The sequence below is a fragment of the Mesoplodon densirostris genome, chromosome 16 (genome assembly GCF_025265405.1).
Source record: "Mesoplodon densirostris isolate mMesDen1 chromosome 16, mMesDen1 primary haplotype, whole genome shotgun sequence".
In the NCBI taxonomy this organism is placed as follows: domain Eukaryota; kingdom Metazoa; phylum Chordata; class Mammalia; order Artiodactyla; family Ziphiidae; genus Mesoplodon; species Mesoplodon densirostris.
Genome location: NC_082676.1, coordinates 45,622,494 through 45,640,001, shown reverse-complemented (window position 1 = coordinate 45,640,001; position 17,508 = coordinate 45,622,494). Strand labels below are relative to the sequence as shown.

Below are 17,508 nucleotides of genomic sequence, written 5' to 3'. Positions count from 1 at the left end.
AGAGTAAAGAACACCCAGGCTGTACTGAGCTAGGAGATCAGCTGGGCCCACTCATGTGCCAGCCAAGTGAGTTGCTCCAGACACCTGAAGGCATTGCAAGTCATACTTTTTTAAAATAACAAATGACTTATCAAAGGCTTTGAAGGTTACGGACAAATAATCAAAAACACAAGTGTTACATACCAAGGGTCTACTGAGTATGCCAATAAAAGCAGTCTACTCAAAGCTCTCTTTCAATCTGTTCCCTCTTGAGGTGTAAAGGGGTATTTTCTCAAAATGTTTCCTTATATTTCTTTGAGGTCTTTTCAAAAACCTTAAAGTTTTTTCTCTTCATAAGAAGTCTCCTTTACAGATACACCAGGATATTTTTCAACGCTCCTCATAAAAGTATGCCTGTCCACAGAGCTCTGGAGACGTGGACCAGTCATCCCCACAGTAAAATGTGACGATGGCTACACAGTGCTCCTCAAGATAATGGATGTGCCTGGATCATTAATTTGCTTGTAAAGATTGGGGAGGGAGGGAAGGGAGGAACAAAAGAAGAGAGGGAGAGAGGAAGAAAGAAAAAATATATATTGACTCTTCAACAACACAGGTTTAACATACAATTCAAGATTTTCAAGAAATTTCAGGTTTACAGAGAGCTGCTATGACCTTAAGCCCCAGGACAAGGGCCTTCTCTTAAGCAAGTGTAGGCTCTCTCTGCCATTAGAGGAATTTCAGTAGAAAATCAGAGAAACCCTAAGCATGATCGGTAAACTCTCCTATGAAGCTACTTCATATATCTTTTATTTTTAACATCTTTATTGGAGTATAATTGCTTTACAATGGTGTGTTAGTTTCTGCTTTATAACAAAGTGAATCAGTTAACTTCATATATCTTTTAACATTCTAAATTCATGCACCCAATTAACAGGACCAGCAACAAATGATTACCAGAAAAATCACTTCACCAGGGTGAGCACTGCAACTTTCTGGCAATAGAAGTGCTTTCCTATGATTAAACCTGTTCTTACATCATGTTATGACAAATACATATGAAACCAAGTGGGAAGGAATAGACAACTTAATTACATGGATCATCAGACAAAAGGTCTGATGGTTCAGAAAACTATCAGATTACAGCCCCCTCACCAAGACAATCTTTTTATTCAAGTCCACAATACTAGTACACAAGAAATGATAGTGTTCTTAACCTGACTAAAATTAGTGGCATGAGATTAATCAACCAAATGTGCAAGCTATTCCAAACCTAATTTTATCAACATTCTAAAACTATTCAGCCAAATTACATAAAAAAAAAAAAAAATGTTGGCTGACCCAACAGAAAAATGTATAGAGGTCAGGAATGGTCAAGTGACATAGGAAAAAATACACATGGAAATAAAGCATCAAAAGATGTTCCACTTCACTCATAACTAAAGGACTGCACATGTTATTCCTGAAGTGCCATTTTCATCTTTCACATTAAAAAGTTTTATTGGTGTCAGCCAGAAGGTGGGGAAACAGGAACTATCCCACTAGTGAGAATATAAACTGATACAATCTTTTTGTAGAAAAAGCACTAAATACCAGCATTTTTAAATGTACTTTTTGCCCCACAATTCCACTTCTAGAAACTTATCCTACAATCTCACAAAATGGACAAAGAGAAATTTGATGTGTTTATTGTAGTACTGATGCAGCACACACTGGAAATCTAAATATCCAACATTAGGGAACTAGGTAAAAACATTAAGACAGGCATACCATGTTCTAGGGCAAAATGATAAAATAATGATCCACACTTAAAGATATCCTAATTGAGTTACTGAACTTCAGCAATACAGAGTTCTCCTAGCAATCATGCAAAAAAGGCAAGTTCTCTCTCACTGAGGTAAAGAGAGAATGAATTAGGCTAACCAGGCTTTTCCACACAACCACCTCCAATGGAAGAAAACAATGGAGAAATATCTACAGAATTCTAAGGAAAAAGAATGTATGACCCATTAGTATTATACCCAGCCAAGTTACCATTTATGGATAAGGACGACAGACATTTTCAAAACAAATAATTCAGGGAACAGAGCAACCATGAACTCTATTGGAAAAAAAGTATATATATATATATATATATATATATATATATATATATATATATATGCGTATATATAGATATACATACACACACACACACATATCAGCTAATCAATGTTAAATAGATTAAAAGGTTCAAGAAAACACTGAATCCCAGATGGCGGAACAATGTTTACAAGATCTGAGGGTACAATCCAAGAATTTTTTTTTTTTTTTTTTTTAAATAACTGAATCAACCAGAGCTGAAGCCTGGCCTTTTATCTTATTTTTATTTATTTACTTGGTTGCGCCAGGTCTTAGTTGCGGCAGGCGGGCTACTTAGTTGCAGTGTGCACGTGGGATCTAGTTCCCTGACCAGGGATCGAACCCAGGCCCCCTCACTGGGAGCACGGAGTCTTATCTGCTGTGCCACCAGGGAGGTCCCACAATCCAAGAATATTGATTGACTGATTGATTGCCGCGTTGGTTCCTTGTTGCTGCGCGTGGGTTCTTCTCTGGTTGCGTCGAGCAGGGGCTACTCTTTGTTGCGGAGCATGGGCTCTAGGCGCGCGGGCTTCAGTAGTTGCAGCATGCAGGCTCAGTAGTTGTGGCTCGTGGGCTCTAGAGCACAGGCTCAGTCATTGTGGTACACAGGCTTAGTTGCTCCGCAGCATATGGGATCTTCCAGGACCAGGGCTCGAACCTGTGTCCCCTGCATCGGCAGGCGGATTCTTAACCACTGCGCTACCAGGCAAGTCCCCCACAATCCAAGAATTTTATACCTAGCCAAGACATCCTTCAAACATAAAGGGATAGAGACATTCTTAATTCACCAAATAAGGCACCATTTCTTAAAACTGACAACAAGGGCTTCCCTGGTGGCGCGGTGGTTGAGAGTCTGCCTGCCGATGCAGGGGACACGGGTTCGTGCCCGGGTCCGGGAAAATCCCACATGCTGCGGAGCGGCTGGGCCCATGAGCCATGGCCACTGAGCCTGTGCGTCCGGAGCCTGTGCTCTGCAACGGGAGAGGCCACAGCAGTGAGAGGCCCGCGTACCGCAAAAAAAAAAAAAAATCCTAACAACAAAATCTAGCTAACAGGAAAATGAATCCAAACATTCAGATATGGAAAGACCATAGTTAAAAGAACCAGTGGGGGACATTTGAATCCCTTAAAATGTAAAACTAAGACAAAATACTGAGGGAGTTATGGTTATAGAACAGACTGTAAATGCTCTAAAGACACTGACAAAATAAAATAACAAGAGTGAGGAGGGAAAAGGGGAAGGAGTACAAATTTTCTTATTTTTCCTATTATGAAGTTCATTGATGCTGCCTAGAACTGAAATATAGAATATATTTATTTATTTAAAATGATGCCATCTTGGGCTTCCCTGGTGGTGCAGTGGTTGAGAGTCCGCCTGCCGATGCAGGGGACATGGGTTCGTGCCCCAGTCCAGGAAGATCCCACATGCCGTGGAGCGGCTGGGCCCGTGAGCCATGGCTGCTGGGCCTGCACGTCCGGAGCCTGTGATCCGCAGTGGGAGAGGCCACAACGCTGAGAGGCCCGCGTACCGCAAAAAAAAAAAAAAAGATGCCATCTTTTTTGTAGAAATGTGGATGGATCTAGAGACTGTCATACAGAGTGAAGTCAGAAAAACAAATATCGTATGTTAACACATATATGTGGAACCTAGAAAAATGGTACAGATGAACTGGTTTGCAGGGCAGAAATAGAGACACAGATGTAGAGAACAAATGTATGGACACCAAAGTGGCGGGGGGGGGAGGATGAACTGGAAGATTGGGATTGACATATATACACTAATATGTATAAAATAGATAACTAATAAGAGCCTGCTGTATAAAAAAATTAAATAAAATTTAAAAATTAAATAAAAATTTTTTTTTAAATTTTAAAGTATATGATGCCGTCTTGGGACTTCCCTGGTGGTCCAGTGGTTAAGACTCCACGCTTCCAATGCAGGGGATGTGGATTCGGTCCCTGGTCGGGGAACTAAGATCCCACATGCCTGTGTGGCATGGCAAAAAAAAAAAAAAAAAAAAAAAATTGATGCCATCTTCATAATGTTTTTCATAATCTTTTTCCTTAACCTATGGGGATTTATCAAGAGCTAATAATTATTGTGGCAAAGATTATTTGAAATCTGACAACTTATTTTTCAGTTTCACTTGTTTATTTTTCTGCTATTAAATTCAAGTCAGGGGCTTCCCTGGTGGCGAAGTGGTTGAGAATCCGCCTGCCAATCAGGGGACATGGGTTTGATCCCTGGTCCAGGAAGATCCCACATGCGGCAGAGCAACTAAGCCTGTGCGTCACAACTACTGAGCCTGTGCTCTAGAGCCTGCAAGCCACAACTACTGTGCCCACATGCTGCAACTACTGAAGCCCGCGCACCTAGAGCCCGTGCTCCGCAACGAGAAGCCACCTCAATGAGCCCGCGCACCTCAACAGAGTAGCCCCCGCTCACCGCAACTAGAGAAAGCCCGTGTGCAGCAACAAAGACCCAACGCAGCCAAAAATAAAAAATTAAAATAAATAAATGTTTAAAATAAATAAATAATAAATTAAATTAAATTAATAAATTCAAGTAGACAGAGAGACCTCAAGAGCACTGTGCTCAGTGAAAAAAATCAATGTCTAAAGGTTACGGCCTGCAGATTATATTTATACTACTCTCAAAATGACAAAACTGTAGAGATGGAGAACAGATTAGTGGTTGCTAGGCGAGAGGGAGGAGGGCTACAAATAGAAAGAGTATTAGGAAAAAAATACTAAGGCATGAGTTAGATCTTCAGCGGTGATGGGACAGCTCTGTACCTTGACTGCAGTGGAAGTTACATGAATCAATACATGGAATAAATTGCATAGAGCCATACACACACATGAATGCAGGTCAAAAAATGGTGAAAACTGAATAAGGTCTGTAGTCTAGTCAACAAATGACATGTACTAATGTCAGTTTCCTGGTTTTGGTATTGCACACAGCTATGTAAGGTGTCACCGTTGGGGGAATCTGGGTGAAGGGTACAACAGGAATCCTTGCACTCATTTTGCAACTTCCTGTAAGTATATAAATATTTCAAAAAGTATGTTTTTTTAAATACAAAGAATAGTAAATTGATTTTTATTTTAAAACTAGCATGACCCAAAAAATCAGCATCACCACTTTTTTAATAAAAGTACTTATTTTAGATATCTATCCTCCTTATCTTATAGGCAAATAGATAGAAACATAGATATATAGATTGTTAATCATAGTTCAGGGTAGGAGGATTTAGGGGATTTCTTTTTTTGCCATGTTCTTTGTATTGATACTTTTTGATACTGCTTGATTATTAATGAGCATACATAATTTTTATAAAAATTATTCAATTGTTAATCTAAAAAAAACCCTGATCTATCCCAGGTCTGATTATTAGCCAATTTAAAAACTAATGACTTCCCCCCACCAACTGCATTTAACTCATAAAATACCTTTACCTTTTCAAGGAGTCTGAGATCAGAGATATTTTTCATTATAACCTTCATATAAAACAGCAGCAGACTGCTCTGATGTAAATTAACTACTGCGTATGCTAAGCCTAATGGGCTTAACTGAACTGAAATACATAAAGAAGCCAAGCAACCTTCCTCTCTTTTGTCCTGTAACGTGCTCCAGCTACCACTTTGCCCTCGAGTCACATTTTTTCTATTCTATCACATTAAAGCATATGCAGAAATATATATTTTCTCATTTGTTATCAGTGAACTTTTACCATCTTGCCCTTTCCATTACCAGGTGTAAATTATGCAGGTTTTAAGGTTAGATGACTAAATGTACTGTTTTTCCTGGGACAATATACCCAGTTGGGCTACATTTCAAGTAACGTTTGTCATCAGCAAACTTTTACCATCTTGCCCTTTCTGTTATGAAAGGTAAATTATGCAAGTTTTAAGCCTAGATGGCTAGATGTACTGTTTTTCCTGGGACAATATACTCACTTGGGTTACATCTGAAGTAAATATACGTAAATGTGCATAGGCTTAAGAAGAAACCTAGTGCTACAGAAAAAACATGGGCTGTGCGTTTAGAATCTTGGGTCAGCATCCCATCTCTATCAACTTGCTATGTAACTTTAAACAAGCTACTTATATTACCCTCCCTGAGCCTCAGGGTCCTCATCTTCCTCAACTGTAAAATGGGAACAGACAGTAATACCTACCTTGCAGGGTGGCTGTAAAATGAAATGAGGTACTGCCCGTAGTATACATGAGGGCCCCTAAACAACGGCTAACACAGAGTGTAATTATGAAACACTCACAGACCTTTTTTTCTCCCTCTGAGCCCCAGCTTCCTTCCCTTCCCATTAGCCTCTTTCACCTCCCTCACTTCTCTCTGCCTTGTGGGTTTCCTCAGGTACATCCACAGCTCTCACCTCACCCCACCCCTACTCCCACTTGTTCCCCAGCAGTCCTCCCAGAAGCAATCAGTTTTTGGAGCCTCACAGGAAGTGTACCATCTGCACAGCATTTGTTCTAACAACTCCTCTTGCTTACCTGCTCCCCACCTCCACCTGCCCAGGGCAAAAATGCTGCTATCTGAGCTTGCTGGCTACATGGCTTTTGGAAAAACAGGGTTTTTACTATATTCATACTCTATTTCAAGCTTACTATACTCTCTAAATGCTGCTACTATCATTTACTAACCTCAAGGGCCTACCTTGACCTTCTTGGATTTGTTTTCGCACCTCTTTTTTGGGGGGGCGGGGCACATCGCACAGCTTGTGGGATCTTAGTTCCCCGACCAGGGATCGAACCCAGGTCCTTGGCAGCAAACACAGCGTCCTAACCACTGGACCACCAGGGAATTCCCATCACACCTGACCCTTTCAATTACCTAAATATCTGTTGAATGCCTACGGGGCACTGGAAATGTAAAGAAGACTGAGATTCATTCTGATATGGGCTCATAAAGAGAAAGAACTAATCCTCTCCACTCCCAGGCTTGGAGGGGGAGGAAAGGAGAGGAAGCCAAGGAAAGGATGGAGGAGGTTCACATTTTGCTCTTCAAACTTCTGAGTTATTTGACACTTACTACAAGAATGTAGCCTTGTAATTCTTATATAATAAAAACAAATAAATCAAAATAATAAAAGCAAAAAAAAAAAAGAACACCTAACTATAATCAAAGATGAGAAATGTTAAACCAGTGGCTGGAAAGCCTCAAAGAGGTCACGTTCATGGTAGGTAAGGCCTCAAAAAGAAGAAAAGGACATTCAAGCAGAGGGAACAGCACTGAACAAAGGCAGAGACGTACGAAAGCGTACTTGGTGTTCTGGGAATGACAAGTGGCTTGCTGTGGCTAGAGAACAAGATATAACTTGAGAAGTCTTGAAATGATATTTCGAATGAATCACTTTAAGCATTTAATAAATCATCTTCTTCTTACTGAGAGGAGTAAAAGAGAAATTGTGAAAATCCAGGACCCATGTGCTTTCCACTACTCTGCCGTGATAAAAACTTGGTCTCTGACAACACTGGGGACCCTCTGCTCAAAATAATTTGGGGTCAAGCGACGTGACCACATCTGAGTTCCACGAGGTAGCTCTGGCAGGAATACAGAAAGAAGATGGACTGGTGGAGGAAGAACCTGGAAGCTGTCAAGACACCACCCATGAAAGCAAGAGATGACAATGGCCTGACCAAAATGGAGGGAATGGAGGGAAAGGCCAAGGTCAGGACACAAATAAGTTAGCTGCAGTATCAACAGGTCTACAAGTGGAGGACTGATGGCAAAAAGGATGTTAAAGATGACTCAGGTTTATCACTTGAGTGTCCAGTGAATAAGATCATTAAGAGAACTAGGGCATGGGGGAGGAGGCGCTAACCTAAGGGGAAGATGATGGATTTGGTTTAGTCATGTTTAATTTGATGTCTACAGGACACTCCGGTGGATATCCAAGGCTGGAGAGGGTGGCTGAGTTCTCATTGGTACACAGGCCATAGCTGAAGCCATAAGAAAGAAGATCAAGGGAGACTGAACCAAGAGTTATATCATGGAAGCCAAGGGAACCAAGAAAAAGTGTTTCGGGGGGAAAAAAAAGTGACCAGTGTTTGCCAACAGCCAAAAGATGGCATAAGGACTGAAAAGAGGCTATTTATGCATTCACTGTACTACGCCAACTTATGTAAGGAACTTGAGCATCCGTAGGTTTTGGTATATGCAGGGGATCCTGGAACCAAGCCCCCCTGGATACCAAAGGATGACTGTATATACTGGAGTCAGCACACAGTGGTCACTGGTGATCTTGAAAAGTAGTGAAGACAAACAATCAGTCTGCAGTGGGTTGCACAACAAACCACTGGTGGAGAGGAAAAGGGAGGATGAAAAAGAAGCAGAAAGTAACAGCTACACATTCAGGAATTCCCTCCCTCTTCACCCCAGCCGGTACAGTCACGTCTCCCTTGACTTGGACACATATGTCAACAATCCAACTACCTAAAAGTTGTCAAGATCCTTGTCCTGCCCAATGCCAATTACCTTCATCTCAACACAGCAGCATCTGCCTCCCTACCTACAGAGCCAAATCCCTTATTTTATCGGCACATGGACTGTCTCCTGTCATCTCCCTGTCAGTTTCTTTACCTGTCATCTCTTCTGTTCCTACCAAACCCAACCACCAATTAATTAAAATTTCCTACTATTCCCAATCACCAGTTTAGAGGCTTCCAAAATCAGCTTGAGCTCCTCCCTTTTCTTCATCCCTTGAATCTGGAATCAGTCAGTTTTAAGTGATGACTCTCTTGGTCAAGTCTTCCTCTCCACTCCTAACTCCAAATCCAAGAACAGGCCTTTATCACATTCACCCAGGCATGGTGTCGTATCTGGTTTCCCACACCAATCTAACCTACACACAGTAGATGGATTAATGTTCCTTTAAGGAAAAATCAGCCAAAAAACAAAGCCAAACTCCCTTGAGTAGTACTGGAGGCCCTTCATAACCCAGCCCTTAACTGCTTTTATAAACTTTCTCCCCAACCACTTCTTCACAAAAATCTCCACCATTGCCAAACCAGTCTATTATAGATCCTTTCTTAACACTACACATTTAGTTACACCCTTCTGCTCTTCTGAAATACCCACTCTGTGCAAGTTCTATTTACTCCCTTTCTCTAAAGGTCTTGAACACCCAAGACCTCCACAGCATTCCTAACTACAATGTAACTGTCTACTATGCCAGCAATTGTTCTAGACTCTCGGGATACATCAGTGAACAGAGCAAAGCTTTAGGGAGGTAATATTTTAGCACAAAGAGATAACAAAAAATAGATTTCATAAATAACATTAACCATGTAAAATGTTTAAAAGTGTAAATGCTACAAAAAGTAAAGCAGGATGTGAAGGACTGGGAGTTCTGAGATGGGATTACAATTTTAAATAGGGTGGTAAGGACTGGCCTCACCGGGAACATGACTCTTGAGAAGGCCTGAAGGAGGTCACGCTGGTCATACAGACATCTAGGGGAAAGTGCAGTCCAAGCAGAAGCAACAGCCAGGCCAAAGCCCTGAGGCAGGCACACACCTGGAGCATCTGAAGGACAGCAAGGAGGCCAGGGGAGTTGAAACAGAGTGAGCCAAGGGGAGAGTAGCAGGAGATGGGTTCAGAGTGTAACCATGGGCCAGAATATGGAGGGCACAGTAGGCCATGGAGGCGCATGTGGGCCACTGTGGCCTTCGCTCTAAGTGAGATGAGGAGCCACGGGAACAAAACAAAGACATGATCTGCCTTAGATTTTTCAAAGGATCACTGAGGCTACTGTGTTAAAACAGTCTATCATTGGACTTCCCTGGTGGTGCAGTGGTTAAGAATCTGCCTGCCAATGCAGGGGACATGGGTTCGAGCCCTGGTCCGGGAAGATCCCACATGCCACGGAGTAGCTAAGCCCGTGCATCACAACTACTGAGCCTGCGCTCTAAAGGCCATGAGCCACAACTACTGAGCCCACGTGCTGCAACTACTGAAGCCTGTGCGCCTTGAGTCTGTGCTCCTCAACAAGAGAAGCCACCACAATGAGAAGCCCCCGCAGTGCATCGAAGAGTATCTCCTGCTCGCTACAAGTAGAGAAAGACCACACGAAGCAATGAGACCCAACACAGCCAAAAAAAAATTAAAAAAAAAAAAAAAAAAAAAAAACAGTCTATCATGGGACAAGGTCAGAAGCTAGGAGAACAGTTAGGAGGCAACTGCAGTAATTCAGGCAAGAGATGATGAAGGCCTAAACTAGAGAGACAGCAGTGGAGGGAACAAGAAGTGATAAAATCCTGGCTACATTTCGAAGGGAGAAAACAATCAGCCTTCCTGATACGGACCAGATGTGGGATATGAGAGAAAGAAAGGTCAAGGATGACTCCAAGTTTTTGCCACAAGCAACTAGAAGGATGGAGCTGCCCCCAACTGAGAAAGAGAAGACTGTGGGTAGAAAAGAATTAAGGGGAAAGTCGGGAGTTGGTTTTTAGACAGGTTACATTTGACATGCCTGACAAACACGCTTGCATGTCAAGTAGGCAGCTGGATACATGAGAACTGCGGCTCAGTGGGGAGGTCTGGCCTGGGAGCTAACTAGGTCTGAGGCCTAGAGCACTCCAGCTATTCAAAGATCAGTGCGATGAGGAAGAAATATCCAGTAAGATGGCGGAAAACTAAAAGCACATTTTAGTGTCCTGGAGACCAGGTGAAGAAAGACTTTAACAGAAGGGGGAGTATTCAACATGTCCAATGTTACGGACAGATTGACTAAGATGAGAACTAACCGCTGCGTTCAACAGCAGCGGGTGGGACCTTGACAAGTGAGCTTGGGAGAGAATGGAAGGTGAGGAATTAAAGACCACTCCTTCCTGGAGTTTTGTTGCAAAGAGGAACAAGGAAATGGGGCAGCAGCTGGCCAGGAAAGTAGGACTAAAGGTATTCACGATGAGAAAAAATAGCATGTTTGTGTACTGTGCGTATAAATGCACATAAAGACCTACAAAGTCCTAAGCACTCAACAAATGTTAATTTCTTCTTTCACCTCCACCCCTGACACCTATTACTTTCTATTATCTTTATTAATACATATCTACTCTTTGTAACTATCTGCAAACTTTCAATTAGAAGGCCCTTTTTTTCCGTGTCCAACTGTCAAACTCTTCCTAACCCTTCAAGACTCAAATATTCCTCCTGGGAAATCGTCCCTGTTCCCTGTCCTCAGGTGTGCCACCTTTGTATCAATGCATTCTTCTACTATGGTCACCCTTACCACAGCCTCTCATAATTACCAGAATATATGTCCCATTTCCTCACTAAACTGACTTCTAGAGGGCAGGGACAATATTATCCCTCCTGGGGTGAAAGTGTAACAGTTGAGAGCACTGACTCTTGAGCCAGACTGACTGGCTCTGAATGCCAGTTCCGCCACTTGATTGCAGTGTGAGCTTGAGAAGCTGCCTAACCATTCTGGGCCTTGAATGTTCTCATCTATAAAGTGGGAAATAAGAACTTCCCTGGTGGCGCAGTGGTTAAGAATCCGCCTGCCAATGCAGGGGACACGGGTTTGAGCCTTGGTCCAGGAAGATCCCAACATATCGCGGAGCAGCTAAGCCCATGCGCCACAACTACTGAGCCCGCGCTCTGGAGCCCACGCTCTGGAGCCCGTGAGCCACAACTACTGAGGGCCGCGCATCTAGAGCCCGTGCTCCCCAACAAGAGAAGCCGCGGCAATGAGAAGCCCGCGCACCGCAAAGAAGAGCTGCCCCTGGTCGCCGCAAATAGAGAAAGCCCATGCGCAGCAACGAAGACCCAACACAGCCAAAAATAAAATAATTAAAAAGCAAAATGAGAAGGCGGACTTCCCTGCTGGTCCAGTGGTTAAGACTCAGCACTTCCACTGCAGGGGGCACAGGTTCGATCCCTGGTGGGGAACTAAGAGCCCACATGCCTCGCGGCACTGCCAAACATAATAAAAATATAGAGTTCAAAAATGAGAAGACTTTGTAACCAAAGAAATCTTCTAAGAAACTAAAAAAGAAAAAAAATGCTAATTTAAGTAAGGGTTCAATTTTGCACAAAATTTCCATAATACGCAAAGCTCATTTGATATTAAGTAGCAATTTTTCAGAGAAGTAGTGGGAACCTCTAAGATGTTACATCACTTGAGAACTCATGGGAATTCAACCCAAAATGATGATTTAATCAAATGTAGTTATAGTTTAACTGTTCTAGGAATTCTGTACTGCAACTACATATCTTTTTTAACTAGTTCTAAATTTGCAGGTCAAAATCCCTCCTCCTAGAGGGACAGTTTAAAGGAAATTCCCATGCTCCCCAGCCCTCATCACTACTCAGAACCAAATAAAATGTTGTTGGATGACATTCCCAACCAACTTCCACATGAGGAAGCACCTGTACCTCAAGGAGCACAGGCTTTGGAGAAGAGCACCTTGGACCCAATGCCAGCTCCACCGCTTGTTAAACAGGTACCTACACCAGGCCTGTTCACCTCCTCCTCTGGTAGTAATGGCAATAAGGTAACCAACCTACCAGTGTTGGTGTGCTTAACTGATACTGAGTGACTGAAAGAAAAACCAAATAAATGAAAAACAGCTAGCTTAGTATAGATACTTAATAAATGGTAGTTCTATCATATTACACCATTTTCATCTTATTAGCGAGTTGAAGTTTTAAAAAGAAGATATTACAAAGGCCCAAACTTACTTGCCAGCTCTTTAAACGCTCTTTAAAGTAAAAATGTTAAGTCAGTAAGAAATGGAAAAAAGTTCCTGGAATAAAGAACTGTGATCCCAGGCAAAAGACCCTCCTCCGGGAAGACACAAATCAGGCAATGGCTTCCTTGCATCCAGGGACAAGGCCTGCCCCATCCACACCCCTGAACCTGGGACACCTACAGGAGATGAACCCCTGGTGTGAGTACTGCAAAAAGGATGTAATTTGACAGTCCTATTCACCTCAAATCCGCTGTGGTCACCCACTGTGTGCTAAAATAAGTGAGGGGTAGGTTACAGAAAACTTGACTCAAAACTTACCTCAGAAAACATTGTAAATGGTCATCGTGAAGTCAAGTACTACTACTTCACAATTAATTGCTCAAAGGTGGTCATTTTCATAATGCTCTCCTGACTGCCAATTAAAATGAAACCTGAATACAAGAGTGCTTGGCCAGCTTAAGTCAATAAACAATAAAATTCTGTCCAAAGGTTCTAAAGCAATGTTGTCAGCTACCCGAGGGGAGGTACCTGTCTGTCCTGTTTACCTGACATTCGCTAGAGCCTCTAATACAGTGGCTACTTAAAATTCATTAGAAGATTTGTACATCCATGTTCACAGCAGCATTACTCACAACAGCCAAAAGGTGGAAGTAATCCAAGTGTCCATCAACAGATGATCGGATAAACAAAATGTGGTCTACACACACAATGGAATATTATTCAGTCTTAAAAAGGAAGGAAATCCTGACAGATGCTACAATACGGATGAACCTCGCGGACATTATGCTAAGTGAAATAAGCCAGTCATAAAAAGACAAAAACTGTACAATTCCATTTATATGAGGGGCTTAGAGTAGTTAAATTCATAGAGACAGAAAGTAGAATAGTGGTCACTAGGGGACAAGGAAGGGAATGAGAGTTACTGGTCTTTTTTTGTTTGTTTGTTTTTACTTTTTCAGTACACGGGCCTCTCACTGCCGTGGCCTCTCCCGCTGCGGAGCACAGGCTCCGGACGCGCAGGCTCAGCAGCCACGGCTCACGGGCTCAGCCGCTCCACGGCATGTGGGATCCTCCCAGACCGGGGCACGAACCCGTGTCCCCCGCATCAGCAGGCGGACCCCCAACCACTGCGCCACCAGGGAAGCCCGAGAATTACTGTTTAATGGGTACAGTTTCAGTCTTACAAGATGAAAATAGTTCTGGGGATGGACGCACACAATGTGAATGTACTTAATGCTACTGAACTATACACTTAAAAATGGTTAAAATGGTAAATATTATGTTACGTATATTTTACCACCATTTAAAAAAAAATTCATTGAAAGAATCAATGAAGGATTACTGAATACTACTGTCATCATTCACTAAATATTATACCTCATACCTTTAGATTATTCATTAGAAAATCCCTGTCTCCACATTGTATAGCTGAGGAAACTGGGACTCAGAGAGCTTAACTGATCTGCCATTATCCTACATACAGTATCTATTATACAGTGCTGCTTGGCATTAATGGTGCATTTTATCTGACTGGTTGTAAGCCCCACGAAGGCAAGGGCTACGCCTTAGGTCTTCTTTCTCCGCCCAGAACCTAACATATAACCCACAGGTCCTTTGAAACTTCTGAAAACCCCACTGGCCTGAACAGCTATATTACAGATGTCACTGCATCCCCTTCTCTACTAAACCACTAGTGTGGAAGATGTAAAATGGGCAACCTTAAGAACACTTCTGTAACTGGAAGTGGTCAAGCACAGGCCAGGCAACCACCCCCAGTGGGCTTACTATGTTCTAAAAGCTGGGGTAGATAAAAGTTCAGACAATTTCATCTTTGAGAGAACTGAGTCTACTGCAATAGACAATTACAATAACACAAATGCTTAAAAACAGATGTGACTGCACAAACCTAAGGGAGTACTGACAGTGCCTTTGGGTCTGGAAAATGTGGAATGTTATCTTCAGAAGTGGCTTCTGAACTAGATCTAGAAAGATGAAGAGCTCTCCAGGCACTACCAGGGAAAAGGCCAGAGCATGCAGCAGAAAGAAAGGCAGAACGGGTGTCAAAAGAATAGGACAGTTCCTGACTTTGATTCCTAATTCCTATGATCTAGGTAAGTGACCTCTGAAAACCACAAACCCTCTCAGCTGCCCCGTATATAAACCTACAGCAAGACCTCCTCCAGCTCTGTGAAGTGTGTTCTATCAAATAGGAGTTCTGAAATCAAGACTGCCTGGGTTCAAATCTTGCCACTGTTACTTGAGAGTGACCTTGAGCTGGGTAATTAGCTGCTCTGTGCCTCAGTGTCCCCACTTCAGAACACAGGGCTGGTGTGCTAATTAAATAACACATGTCAAATCACTTTAGCACAGCGCCTGGCACACAGTAAGCCCTCAATAAATAAATCATAGCTACCATCATGATGAGCTGCTACAATGTAAGAGAGGCAAACACCAGATGCAAGGGTTGTGTCCGCTCCGCGTCCAGATCCCTCCCAGTTCTAAGCGATCCCGAGGGGGAGGGGGGATGGGAGCTCAGAGCCCGGCTGCAAACCCTGCACGCATTTGTCAGTGTCGGGCTCGGCACGCGCCTCTCCCCGCCCCGGGGAGAAGCGATGGCTCAGCAGTCCCGGGCCCGCTCCCACCGCTCAGACCCGGCACCCGGGAGAAAAGGTGCTCCGACCCCACTTACCATGCTGGCCGGGGGAGAGGGCGGCTCAGGTGAGCTAGCTCTCGGGCTTCGGACACGTCCCGCTCGCACAGTTCAGGTCATGGTCCCGGCAGGCTGGGGAAGTCCCCCACCCATGCAAAGACAACGGCCTCCCCACCCGGGCCCCGCGGGGACCCTCTATAAAGAGCGCGGCCCCCCGGCCCGCCTCATCGGGGACCCCCGGAACAATTCATCCAGACCCACCCGCCCCTCCGCAAGGAAACTGAAAAAGCAGGAAATGGGGCTCGGAGGCCGGCGAGGAGAGCAGCGGCTCGGGGCCCCCCGCCCGGGCCCGACCCCCAATGGGAGGCTCCGGGCCCAGGCAGGGGCTCCCCGGCCCCCGCGTTCAGAAGTGGCGGTGGGCCCGACCCCGAGGCTGAAGGGGCGGAGGCTGAAGGAGCCTCGGCGGCGCAGCCCGAGTGGCCGGCTCAGGGGAAAGGCCCGAGGGCCCGAGCTATCCTTGCCGCCTCAGCCCACACGGCCGCCGCCGCCGCCCCCCGGAGCATCCCTGCGCACGCCCGCTCCAGAGCTGCCCGCTCGCGCCGCGCGGCCACCCCCAACCAACAGCCCCAACGCGCCGGAAGTGGCGAGTGCCCGGCGCGGCCCCACGGCGCGGCCGCCGGGCTGCGGCGCTGGAACCGGACCAATCCGGAATCGAGCGGGCGGAGGCCGGGGGGGCGCGGGGCGGGGCCGCACCTGACGGCTCCCTCTGGCCCCGCCCCCATTCGGCCCCGCCCCACGCCCGGCGCCCTCCGCCAGTCCACGCGGGCCGGCGGCCATGTTGGTAAAGGGCACCGGACCTGCCACCTTGGTAAAGTGGCGATTTCTCTTTCGTTTCCTGCGCTCATTCATTCCCCATATCTTCATGGAGCGCCTTCTGCGTGCCCAGTACCGGCTAGGAGTCGGCGGCACGCAGCCTCCACCCTTGTGGAACTTACATCCATTCAGCCCACACATTTTAGCCCTGCCATGGACCTGGCGCCGCTGTGGGTGCTAGGACTAGTGTAGTAAACAAGACTACTGTAGTCTCTGCCCTCAGGAGGCAGATAAGAAGCAAGTAGAGAGCAAGTGAATAAATTAATTGTAAGAAACGAGGAGTGCTGTGAGTGAAATGAACGCAACAAACACGCAGGGTCCCAAGATAGAAAATGGAAGGGAGGGATGGAAATGTAAACTGAGGCCTGAAGGATAAAGTCAGTAGCGGGAAGTGTGATCAAAGTCGAAGGAGGGCTTCTCTGGTGGCGCAGTGGTTGAGAGTCCGCCTGTCAATGCAGGGGACACAGGTTCGTGCCCCGGTCCAGGAAGATCCCACATGCCGCGGAGCGACTGGGCCTGTGAGCCATGGCCGCTGAGCCTGCGCGTCCGGAGCCTGTGCTCCGCAACGGGAGAGGCCACAACAGTGAGAGGCCCGTGTACCGCAAAAAAAAAAAAAAAAAGTCGAAGGAACAGCAACTGCAGAGGATCTCAGAAGGTAAAGATGCATTGGGTTCCTGTTCCTTTCCTCCAACCACTTTACTTGTGAAAGTGCTGAGTTTAAGAAATGGAAGCAAGAAACAATCCCAGGCAGCAGAGGTGCTGCTAGTGTGCATAGGCTGGATAGCAAATCTGTATAGTGGCTTTCAAACTCCAGCATGAACCAGAATCACCTGGAGGGCCTGTTAAAACACTGATTGCCGTTCCCCACTCCTAGGGCTTCTAAACAGTAGAAGCTCATGATTTACCTTTCTAACAAGTTCCCAGGTGATGCTTATGCTGCAGGATCACCCTTGGAGAACTGCTGATATAACTCGTGGCTACAGAAAGCAACCGCTTTCGTTTATTCTTTCATCAAATATTGTTGCCACTAAGTGACAACCACTGTTCCAAGGATTCAGTGCTGAGCAAAACAGACACACGTGGGCCCTTATGGAATAGAGAAACAAATTATTTTAAAAGTATTACAAAATAAGTCGGGCTTCCCTAGTGGCGCAGCAGTTAAGGAT

General features: G+C 44.9%; 1 protein-coding gene across 2 annotated transcripts in view; it reads right to left on the bottom strand.

Moving 5' to 3' along the window:
- XPO6 (exportin 6) overlaps window positions 1–16,123 on the bottom strand; it is a 110,080-nt gene extending 93,957 nt beyond the window's left edge. Inside the window, exon 1 of one of the 2 annotated variants that reach the window (XM_060120131.1) lies at window positions 15,509–16,123. In XM_060120131.1, the coding sequence (XP_059976114.1) occupies window positions 15,509–15,511 (3 nt within the window). In that variant the 5' untranslated portion in view covers window positions 15,512–16,123. The remainder of the gene's footprint in view (window positions 1–15,508) is intronic. The other variant, XM_060120130.1, reaches the window with a different exon arrangement.
- Window positions 16,124–17,508: the final 1,385 nt, after the last annotated feature.